The following is a 12,635-nucleotide window of genomic DNA, read 5'->3' as shown; positions in this document are numbered from 1 at the left end:
ATCACTTGGACAGGGGCCCATAAATGACAGGCAGTCCTCTCACCGCACCTCGGGGTCAAGGCCTTCTGTTTGTGTTGCTCACAGCTGTGATGCCTGTTCATCTCAGAGGCCTCAACATGTGGCCCATGGGCTCTGGTCAATTTTTCCTGCAGCAGGCCCCAAATAGCAGCTTTGATGGGCTCGCCTGATCACCCCACAGTTATTGCAGCCAGGCAATCATTTTTTGGTGAGTATGAGAGCTGGATGGCAGGATTATTATTGGTTAGTGCGGCCCGGCCAGCAGAGCGGCACTAAGGTGCGGGCATCTTACCGTGGGTTCTCTAGTGCCCCCTGTTGTAGGTCATATGTTCGAGGTGGTCACAAGACTTGCACAACTTTGACTTCTATGAAACTGTAGTCACAACATAGTTATTTCTTTGTTTTACTTGACATGCGGTGTGTGGAGCTTCATGTCTTGAGCTGTAGCTTAGGTCTTGAGACTGTAGCTTTTGTTTGTCTTTTTTGTGCGATGAATGGGTGCTGAAAAGTTTAACAGGCTGTAGTTGGTTGAATGTTAAGCTAGACACATTGGAGACTGAGTGATTGAGAATGATTGTCCCTATACTCTATATGCAAGGGAGTGGCTGTTCTTTGATTTGTTGTTTGTACGAAAGACGAAAGGAAGGTGTGTAGAATCCTGTTTGTCCCCATTCCCTGTTTGTCTGAGCTGGTGTCTGAAATGTTGGGTGTGAACAATATATTAAAATTCTGGTGTGGGGTCTGGAGTGGAAGTTAGGAACTAAGGGGAGTTGGAGGGAGAATGGAGCCCTGAAAGGACCTACCAGCTGATGCTGTGAGCTCAGGGCCTAATTGAAATAAAACACTAACCTTCTACCTGAGTGGCTCCGTACCCTTGTATAAAGACCCTGCCTCCAATTTAAATAACTGTTAATAAAACCATCAGATTTTGCATCAACCTCCAAAACATGACCATGCATATCCAGCCTTGTATGCCCTTCAGTGGTTCCTAGTACCATCCACATTTAAATTCCAAATCCTAGGCACTGCCCACATGGTATACATGAACAACTAATCCAATTACTGTCAAATCCTATGCTCGCGATACATTCCAACTTGCAACCTTTAATGGACAATTCAACAGTGGCAGCTCCTCCACTAATGTGGAGGTTCATCGCCCCAGTGCTCATTGAGCAGTGGAAAATAAAAATAAAATGATAATAACAAGAAGTTATTATCATTTATTTAGCCAGTTCAGGCAGGGCGGGGCTAGGCTCCCTGATGTGAGAGGGAGCAGGAGTGGTTTGCACTCTCTCCCTAAAGGCGCATGAGGGCTTGGTCGGCCCTCTGGGGCTGGCCAAACAGTCATGAGCACCTGGTATATAGCCCAGTGGAGAACATGCCCAGGCTCACAAGCACTGCCTGAGCGGCCAAACAGTCCATTCAGACCAATCGCGATGCTGCTTTTGCCGGTAGTCCAGGGAGCGTGGATGCTTTTGGTGCCGGCGAGAATGGAGGAAAGATGTGCTGCGGCGGCTGCAGCAGGGAAGACGGTAAGTTTATTTTTAATTTTTTTCATCCTCCCCCCCAGCACCCCCATCCCAAGGAGGCCGCTATTGCAATTCAACACTTTAGTCTACCAAAAGAGATTCAAATAACAAAAACATTATGGAGGATCCTCCGGTCTCGACAAGAAAGAATAGCATTGGTAGGCTTCACAACAAACGACTATGGCACATATTATGAGGTAAATGATTCTCCCATTTGCACATACAACCTTTAGCCCTTTATTCCCTCACTTGGCCTGCTTCAAGTCTGACAAACTTGCAGATTGCAGGCATAATCAGCCAAAATACCAGAACCAATCTGTGGATAGCCTGCCGGATTAGGCACCAGATTTACTAAAAAGTAGCTGAACGCACAACCACAACCAAAGTTTTGTTGCTCGAGACCAGGAGGGTGGGTGATCTTGAAAATAACAAGTGAATAAATAAATAATTTGAAACAACTTTTATTATTTCATACCAAAAAACACAGATGTTTCAATGTATAAAAATGATTGCACTATTGAAGTTAGGAATAATAAGAAAGAAATATAAGTATGGCTTTTTTTTATCTTCCTGTAGGCCTATGGCAACCTTTTAACAATTCAAATAGGTTTCTGCGCTTAACTAATTGGGACTGCTTATTTAAGAAATATGAATCCCTTTTGTATCTTTAACCACCAAATCACAAGTTTTACAGAGACACATGTTTCTAATGCATTGAGGGCCTGATTACGAGTTTGGCGGTAAGCAAACCGCTGTCACAACGGTGTCAGAAACCCCACCGCACAGTTGGCGGTCTGCCCACCGTATTACAATGTTGGCGGCTTGCTGAATAAAAGGCTATCAGGGCACCGTCGGCACCGCCAGCCATTCGCCGACTGCCTCGATGGCAGTAGGGGAAAATCAGCTGTCAGAGAGCGGTGCAAAGAAGTTCACCACCGTCCGAATTAAGAGTTGCGTTCCAACGAGTTAACTGTGGCGGGAAGACAGCCTGCTTCACGTCTACAAAATCGAAGGAATTGGGGTGCATACGCACCCATTTCCTTTTCTTTCCTTCAGTCTCCCACGTGGATCCCTTCCTCCATGTACCCCCGTCAGAGCAGCATCTTGACCACGCCGAAAACGACTCTATTGGTGCCGAACTCCATGTAAGTCCATTTTGAACTATTTACCTATTGACTGGACTGGGCACATATGGGCCAGACTCCAGCAATGGGAAAGTACTAGTAGTAGGTATTTTTTCACGTGGGTCATGTATATGTGTACATTCAACACTTATGCAGTTAAAATATACAGACATTCATCAACACATATGCAAAAAATATTCCCCGCCATCAGTAACACTGCCGCTGAGCCAGTGGTGACAAATGCAATACGGTGGGTGGGAGACCGCTGCCACTGCGGTCTCCTTGGGACCGCCACCGCAGCCGTATGGCGGTACGACTGCATGAACTAATAATCAGGCTCTAAGTTATCCATCTCACTTTTGTTTCATCTGTATGAACACTTAGTGTATCATTTGAAATTATTTACCATCTCAGTTAAATATTTTTTATAACTTTGTTCCACTACAAAGCATTACTGTCATGTTAAATCTCATGAATGTTACATTGAAAAAAGAGGTGGTAAACCTTAATACATTTGCAAATGTTCTTATGGCAAATTTCTAAAGAGCATCCATAGTTTGGACGAAGGCAGATTCTGGGCCACTATAGAGCATATAGAATATTACTAAAAACATTGATGTTGCGGATGCGGAAGTCACTCGTTCTCCTACTTACCAGAAAAGACATGGAACAAGCCACCCTTTCATTTATGGACCTCCAGAGTTCCATAGGTCCCTGAAGACTGGGTTATTCAGCTAATTAACTGGAGCCTGCGAGCGTCTGGATACCTTCATACGTTTTAAAAAATATATATTTATATCCCACGATATTTAAAACTCAATACTTTGTCCAAACACCAACGCCTCTCTGGCTAGGACTGAATAAATTCAACCCTTTTTCTTCTGCTCTTTTGACATTATTTAGGTCTTGTGTCTGCAAAGACATTTATCATGTATTAAATAATGCACAAGATTGGATATTAGATGTCTCTAGCCACCTCAGCAATGAAGCTACTCTAATGACACCCTGGCACTGTCCAGATCACCTCTTCTCCATCTCCTTTTCTCTGGTTCTGGATAATCTTTTTCATTTACAGAATCTAATGTCCTGAGAATTGGCTGCTTGCTCCTGTGAGACAGAATTTAAAATGAACAATTTTGTGTCTTTAATTAACATGGATTGGTCAGAAATTGAGAAAATGCACTGTATTTTCAATAGTGAAATTGTGTAAAATTGAAATAACAAGGCCTCAAATCCATTTGCATGTGCTGTACTGTACACATTTTAAATGTGCTTTCTCATTTCAGTTTGTGCAGCTCATGGTAAAAAAGGTCCTTCAGTACATAGTAAATTTCCTTCTTAATTCAAGCAGATTTAAGGTCCTGTTCTAATGTATCCTTATAATGTATTCTTAGGAGCTCTGCTCTGCTCAACCAGGGGTGTAACAAAACTCGAGGGGGCCCTGCTGTAAAGTACATGCAGGGGGCCTCCAACGCCCCAGATCCAGTTCTAAGTTCTCAGGCTGGGTACCTGCCAGTGTCGGAGGGGGCCCCCGGAGCTCGGGCTCTCCGGCAGTGCGGGGGCTGTGGGGGCTTTTGTTACACCACTGTACTCAGCTGTATCTTTAGAAGGTCATTTCCTCTGGCTAACAAAGGTTGCATGTGTAATTTCAATGAGACATTGTTTAATATTCACTAGTTATTGGACAAAAGTCACCATTTATTTTGTATACATGATGGTGTTCTTATTTTCATGTGATGTTTTTTCTATTTGACTTTTGTTGGTCAGGAAGTAACGTTTGCTTTACACTACAGAGACAGTGTGGTTTCTTTGTTTGAAAACCTAGTTAACACACTGTGTTTAGGAAGTGAGACAAGAATCTTTTGGCTTTCCCTAGAGCGCAGACTTAACTTTAGACTTTCTCTAACTCAATACTTCGAGATTTCTCAGGACTTGTCATTGTCTTTAAACTGTTCAGATGTCATAGACCATCTACTGGCCTAATGCTATTTGTTTGATGGCTTAATTTGAACTGACTATTGTTGCCGTCTGTAATTATTCTACATTTTAAATAAACCTTAATGGTTTGTACTGGAACCTTGTCCCTTGAGGATTTTCTTGTGTAGATTTTCTTATGTGGGTTCCCTGCTTTTCCTTGAAGTTTATGGCTATGGCCCTTCTCTTTTAGGACTCACACATGGCCTGATCCGGTGAATCAGCCCTTTTAATAACAGCGAGCACCAACGCTCCTGCAAACCTTGACTTTCCTACCTCTTGCATTTGGTCCCGCCCATTGCCAACCTCGCGGGGTTTTCTCTTCTCCGCTCAGGGGAAACATTTATAAAGTTGTTTCTACTTAAGTTTTTCGGTCCCTCTCTTTTTTTGGGACTCACTACTAATATTAGAGTCTCCAAGTTTATGTCAGTGTTTAGTATGAAGAGCTGTCTTCTAAGTCTTCTTTTACCCAGTCTGGACAAGTAGTCAGTCTTCTTTGTCCACTTTTTCCCCCTCATTCTAGGCACCACCGTCCCATCCCACTGACCTGGTATAATGATCGCTAGAACTCAAGGTGCAAGCGCTTTTGGTTGAAACCAAGGCTCACAGAAGGTATTAACATTACATGGTGTCAGCTGAAAGCTCTACTCTGCTGCGTTGTTCCAGGGATGCGCAAGGCTTTCCTTTGGGGGCTAGGGGTTCCCTATCACAGCACCCCATCTCCTCAAAGTCCACACTCCCTTCAATTTCCCAATGTTCACATCTATACGCATTCTAGTCCTCTATCCTAGCGCCCCTTTGCAATTGAATCCAATGGCAGTTGTTGCCTGAGAGGATTGCCCTTACATTGCTGATGGGGTTTGCTTCCCCTTCTGCCATCACGTGACTAGGATCAATAAATCTGCACATTTTCCAGTGGCAGAATTCGAAATAAATCCCATGGTTTGGGTAGAATTCATATTCTAACTCTAGTTATGGCAATACAAATGCGAAAATTACTTAGCTTCCCCCCTCACCCCCACTGCTGATCTGATCCCCGTCTCCACAGTATTAACCCATCCTTAGCCAAACACCTGTGGCATACAAAAGGACCTTTGCTAAAACTGCACAAATGTGGAGCGCCATGTAGACCAGCCAAAGTTTCAGCCGAGCTTTACAGCGCAGAAGAATACGAGCGATCTTGCAACTAGCCACATAGCATTGGTAGAAGTTGTAAATGACTTATTTTGTAAGCTACTCTTGTTCATGTAAGTAAGGGCCTTTTGCTACTTTACAGGCAATTCCACTGGCACGTAATGCAAGCATGGCGATCAATAAAAGTGTCACAAACACCATTAAGGTCTGGGAATAGCCAACACTTTGTGAATCTTCACAAAATTCACATTATATGCCATTGAACACTCTTCTAATAATTCACTTTTATCAAGGTTGCACCCCTGGAACTCTCACTCTCACATTTACTCACATCCTACTCTCAAACAAGTCAGACAGACAATGTTCAGACAAGTTATGCATGACTGATTTAGACTAACCCTGGGCGTAGTTCGCGAAGTTGCACTACGCGAAGCTACGCAAAGTGCACTTCACACTACGCGAGCTACGCGTAGCACTTCGCGAACTGCGTAGTACCCTGTTCGCACTGTGCAAGATGTCGTTTTCAATGATTGCACAGTTTGGACAGGCATCCGGCACTGTGCAATCATTGAAAACGGCATCTTGCACAGTGCGAGCTGTAGTTTTCTGCTGCTCGAGTAGATTTTTACACAAGCTTCAGATTTCTCAACGCGGAGTGGTAGTTTCTCATCGCGAGCGGTCGCGAGCATACGCGACCACTCGCAATGAGAAACCTGACTTCCTCGCGTTGAGAATCTCGCCGGGATGTTCATTTTCCATGCTCGCGATCGGCAACTTGATGTTGCTGATCGCGAACAAGGAAAAAGTCTCGCCGGGATGTCATTTTGCTTGCTCGCTGTTGCCAACTTGATGTTGAGGACCGCGAGCAAGCAAAAAATGACCGCTGCACTACGCAATGCTACGCTACGCATGTTTGCACTGTGCTACGTGCAATTCGCGTAGTGCGAAGTAATGCAAACTTCGCAAACTACGCGAGCGTAGCGTAGTGCTTCGCCCAGGCTTAATTTAGACGTTTTCCAAGCACATTAAAACGTTTTCCAAAACACTTACGGTACACTTACTTTAGTGAGGTACACTTACTAAACAATCTTTGTTAAACGAGTCTCTAGTAACCGACATTCTAACGTACACATGCAAGAGAGACAGAGGAAAAGACAGACAGGCATTAAACATAAAACAAAAGAACACATCGCCACCGCAACAAAATGCCACAACAAATGTGCAGAAATGCTCATGTCGCACATCAACACCACCAGATTCTTAATTTCATATTATGGTGGTAAAGGGTGTATAGAGCATGGACTCTCTGAACTAAACACCAAAGACTTGAAATAGCCCCAGTCAAAATGTTGTATGAGCTGAATGTAGAAAATGGTTAATAAGTAGATACGGCTAAAACTCGTTTACAGACATTACATAACCTTTTAACTGGTGCAAAAATAGAGCGTTTGCTCTTTGCGACTTTTCAATAGTTTACACAGTAGGGGATGAGACAAACAGCTTACATACTACAGAAAAATTAAAGAACGATTTTGTCAACATGGCAAACATTTGAGGCATCTCACATTTTGTCACTTTTTGTTGTTGCATGATAAATTGCCTCCCTTTTTAAAATGTGAAACTATAAACTATGAAGAGAAATACGTTTTTCTAAGTTTCTAAGTAGAAAAGATTTAACAGTAGTGTAAAATCGGTGTGTTATTTTTATTAACACAGGTACCCCATTGTAGCAAGCTATGCCCTACTAAATACTATATTGCATTTTCAAAATTATTTATAAACAGATGTAAGTCGCTTTTTTTTCAATTGTTTCACAGTCTTTTTAATTTGTTTTTGCTGTGGTGCAAAAGGTTTCGTGTACTCTGGTTGCTACATTCCAATGACAGAAGCCGCAAACACTATGCAAACGGTTACATGGGATCCATAGGTGTAAAAGCCCTGTAACAAGATGCATTATGCATTATATGCAATGTGGTCCTCTCAGGCCTACCTGTCTGAAGAACTCTTCCATCAGGGCCTTGGTCCAGCGGCTGTGTACTGTCCACTGCTTGGTGGGGTGGCTGATGTCTGCTGCATGAAGTAGGAGGGACAATGCTTTGGATTTGTCGATCCTGCGAATCAAAGAGACAGACACACAGTCTTCATTTATTCCTGCATGTATAGGTGGAAAAATAAAAGCACTAATACAATGAAACACAACACAGCATACAAAGAGTCTGGTGGTATGATTTATTTACCGAAAAAAACAAAGTTTAAAGTAACGTTACAGTTAAGTAATATGTTACTCGAAAAAAACACTAAAATTCACCAATTATACTTATCTCAAATAAATATAAGTCAAGCCCTAAAGTAAGTATAACTTGCACCCCCACCATGCACAGTCTTCTCATCAATAATAACATTTCAAATTTTGCAATGATATTATCAATGATGTCACAGATGATGTTATGAGTGATGTAATATGTGGGGTAATTAGCAGTGCATGGCGAGGGCATGAGTAATAGTTACATGAGAAAACTATAACTGATGAATTCCATTTTTTGTTTTCATTTAAAATTAAAAGTAATATTTTGTTACCAATTATGAAGCCAAAGGCCATGCGTGAGGGAGACTTGGCCACAGGGTCTACATCCAACCCTCCTCAGGCAACCAACCACCCCTCACAGTGCACAGTCTTTGGCCATGCGCAGCGGGGTGTTGCCTGCAGGGCCAGCTGGCAGGCCATGCGGCCAACTGCCCCACCCCCACAGGCTGCCAACCTCACGCAGTGAATGGCATTCGAACATGCATGGTGGGGTTTTGCAAGGCCCTGCGACCAGACCCTGTGCCCAACCCAACGTGGGCAGCAAGCCCCCTGTGCTGAGCGTGAGTCTGGCTGCAGGTACTGGCCTCTGAGCAGCCAACCCAATGCCACTCACAGCCTTCTGCAACACCAAAATAGAAAAAGTTATACTATTGGCTTTATCAAGGGGTGAGCATATCAATATATATAAAGCAGATCTATCACCTTTCTCTAAAAAGTCCCCAAAACAGTGGAATGTTTATTAATATTAATTACTAGGAAAATGTTTGATAACGTATTATTAAAAAACTCATCTCTGATTTTTTCTTTTTAAATAGTTTTTATTACTACATTTTGCTTTTGAAAAACCTAAAAGTAGTCAGAGGCATACTGCTTTTTTTTTACAAAGAAAATAAAACTAACATAACTCACCTAAGGCAATAAGAAGCATAATGCACTCTCTGCAAATACAGTTATGGGCATGTGTTATTTTTTTACATGTATTTGTTTTAAAAAAAGGGATTTAACCAGAACCAGGATGCTAGAGGTTACATTCGTGTAGCAAGATAAACTCACACTGAAGCTGCCTTCTACCTATTTATAGAGTGTCAAGTAATTGTAACTTGCAATCTATGTGTCTGTATATATATACTGTTGAACCTGGCACCATTGGCATGGGTCTCCCTTCCATTTTTCACTGTTGCCTCCTCTGTTTTTGCTGGTATTAGATGCTCTGGGTGCGGTGCCACTGCCATTCAGTGCCACAGCGCGAATGCTCCCTGTGTAAATATGACATGTGAATTGGTATATCCATGATTGGCTTATTTGGTTTACCTGTTAGTCCCTAGTAGAGTGGCCTGTGTGTGCCCAGGGCTGGTAAACCAAATGATGCTGGTGGGCCTGCAGCGCTGGTTTTTGCCACCCACAGAAGCAGCTTGTAAAGTGTGTCTCAGACCTGCCACTGCAGAGTCTGTGTGCAATTCAGAACTGCCATCTTGGCTGTGAAGTGCACCCACTTCCCAGCCCCTGAACCTTCCCTTGGCATCATGTAAGTCACCCCTATGGTAGGGTGCATTGTATGTGTAAGGTAGGACATGCCTTGGTGTGTGTAGCATGTCCTGGTAGTGAATGACACCCAATTTCGTTTTTCACTACTGTAAGGCTACCTATTCTCCATAGGCCAGAATGGGCAGTTTGACGATTACATTCTATAGTCCTAACTGACCCAAGGAACATGGTAGAAAAACGATTTTAGTATGCCTGAGCTCAGAATTTTAAAATACATCTTTTAGTGAAGTTTATTTTTATATTCTGTGTTTGAAAATACCACTTTTAGAAAGTAGGTATTTTCTTGCCTAAGCCTTCCAGTGTGCTCTGCTGTTATGTGTATTGGCTGTCTGGTTTTGGAGGGACAGGGCAGGCTGAGTCAGACCTGGGATGAATAGAGAGATCTGCATTGGAGTATGGGGAGGGGTAGCTCCTTGACCTGAATAGGGCTGTGCCTGGCAAGGTGAATGCTGGCTCCATCTCCTACTGTGCGTCTGATGGCAGACCCCCTCTTTCTGAAAGGAAGGATGCAGCCTGGTAAACAAAGTGCTCCAGGACTGGGCAGAACTGGTTCTGGCTGGGTTCAGTGACTTGTAGCTTCTGAGAAAAAAGCAAGAAACAATGTCCACAAGGAACTTATTATATATACCACATTGTCAATAAAGAGAAAAAAAGTACTCACATCTGATTAAATCAAAAGAAACTTTTCAAATAAGTTGAGGTCTTAAATCAATCGACTCACAGCAAAAATCAATTACCATATATAACTATGAATTAATACTAAAGAAGCCCAGACAAGGTTATTTACTTCAGCTGAAGTAAATATAGTTTATTTCATATTTTAAAAAAAATGTGATAAATGATCTTACCACAGTAACATTTTAATTATACTACAGACACAATATAGTGAAAAGTGAAACAGTGAGTCCCAGTGAAGTGATCATAGCCTAAAAAGGTGAGAATTGAGTGAAATTGAAACAAAAGGTCATTAAAACAACAACGAGGGGCTTCCAGTAATACGATGAATTTTTCTTGCCCTCGCTTTGTCAATGTCGACGGCGTTTCGACCCGCTCTTGATATGGGGTCTCTTCAGGACAGCTTATCTAGGGACTAATGTAAAGGGAATATCAGTGCGAGTAGTGAAAATTAAAACAATATTAATACTGGGCTACAAGGTCCTGCATGGCTTACCTATCAATTATTCTTGTATATCCACAATACTAGGTAGCGGAACCACTGGACAAGGCAGGGCTACGAATGGCGCTTAGCCGTGTTCATGGGGGCCTATATTGGAAACAAGGTCAATAATAACATATTGGTACATGCACAATGTACAGCTCTGATCAGGGAAGTATTGAGTCTAATTACAGTCTCATTGATGTCAATCTAGGATAAGCGTACAGACTAGTCTAGCGCGTGAAGGAGACTAATTAAGTGAGGCATCATCGCATGTATCATAAATGACAACTACTCATAGGGAACTCACTAGCTCTGTATATATGTCTTACTCAGTGGTTATAGTGGCTCATTTCTATGGGGGACCGTGTCGGTCTGAACGATACTGGCCATCACATAGACGCGTCCTCAGGTTAAGGCATCTAGCACCAGAGCGGGGGGCAACTCAACTATATGTGCTGGAACTAGATTATCCATTGAGAATACGGTAATGATAGCCTTAATGGGCATTACTAATTACAGCGCGCCTCATACTGAGACCCGAAGTTGATTGGTGTATAGTAAGAGAAACACCACTTACTCAGTCGGAATGGCGTATGCCTGTAGATTCAATCAGGCAGCGTGTAAAGAATGAAGCGCTGAAAACAAGGACACGGGAATTACTAACAGCTCATAGCCGATAGCAGTGTATTCAATAACACATTAAGGAGAGGAAAGGGGAAGCATTACAGTAGAACGCCACTTACGTTTTACTTCAAAGAGGTGAGGTGACTCAAGAATGCAGGATACGTCAAGATACGATTTAATCGTCGGACGGTCAAGTACTCAATAAGGGTTCAATTGAGCTGCAAGGCTAACGGCAACCCGGAAGTGTCTTAAAAAATGGTTCCAGTATCCTCACACATGCGCAAAGGGAGCCGGCAAGAAAGATTATCGGCGGCCATCTTTGAATGACAATTCGACCAATACTGATATTGAACAATTAAGAATATTTCATAACAAGGCAATCAAAGAGCGATATAAGTAGAATCACCTTGGTTTGGTTAACAATTAATTACAATGCATATTACACGAATAATATATATCACTATTATGAAAGATCTACCAATTGGTTCTCCGAATATATGCGTACATATTCTACAATACTGGAACCGCTTTTTAAGACACTTCCGGGTTGCCGTTAGCCTTGCAGCTCAATTGAACCCTTATTGAGTACTTGACCGTCCGACGATTAAATCGTATCTTGACGTATCCTGCATTCTTGAGTCATCTCACCTCTTTGAAGTAAAACGTAAGTGGCACTCTACTGTAATGCTTCCCCTTTCCTTTCCTTAATGTGTTATTGAATACACTGCTATCGGCTATGAGCCGTTAGTAATTCCTGTGTCCTTGTTTTCAGTGCTCCATTCTTTACACGCTGCCTGATTGAATCTACGGGCATACGCCATTCCGACTGAGTAAGTGGTGTTTCTCTTACTATACACCAATCAACTTCGGGTCTCGGTATGAGGCGCGCTGTAATTAGTAATGCCCATTAAGGCTACCATTACCGTATTCTCAATGGATAATCTAGTTCCAACACATATAGTTGAGTTGCCCCCCCCGCTCTGGTGGTAGATGCCTTAACCTGAGGACGCGTCTATGTGATGGCCAGTATCGTTCAGACCGACATGGTCCCCCCTAGAAATGAGCCACTATAACCACTTAGTAAGACATATATACAGAGCTAGTGAGTTCCCTATGAGTAGTTGTCATTTATGATACATGCGATGATGCCTCACTTAATTAGTCTCCTTCACGTGCTAGACTAGTCTGTACGCTTATCCTAGATTGACATTAATGAAACTATA

General features: G+C 42.6%; 1 protein-coding gene across 2 annotated transcripts in view; it reads right to left on the bottom strand.

Moving 5' to 3' along the window:
* The window catches only part of PDE1B (phosphodiesterase 1B), a 1,345,653-nt gene that overhangs the window by 73,930 nt on the left and 1,259,088 nt on the right, over positions 1-12,635 (bottom strand). For both annotated transcript variants that reach the window (XM_085654771.1, XM_085654770.1), the window contains one exon: positions 7,770-7,890. In XM_085654771.1, the coding sequence (XP_085510897.1) occupies positions 7,770-7,890 (121 nt within the window). The remainder of the gene's footprint in view (positions 1-7,769; positions 7,891-12,635) is intronic.

Source organism: Triturus cristatus, chromosome 4_1 (genome assembly GCF_964204655.1).
Source record: "Triturus cristatus chromosome 4_1, aTriCri1.1, whole genome shotgun sequence".
Classification (NCBI taxonomy): domain Eukaryota; kingdom Metazoa; phylum Chordata; class Amphibia; order Caudata; family Salamandridae; genus Triturus; species Triturus cristatus.
The sequence above is the reverse complement of the archived record's forward strand: the minus strand, read 5'-3'. Positions and strand labels throughout refer to the sequence as shown.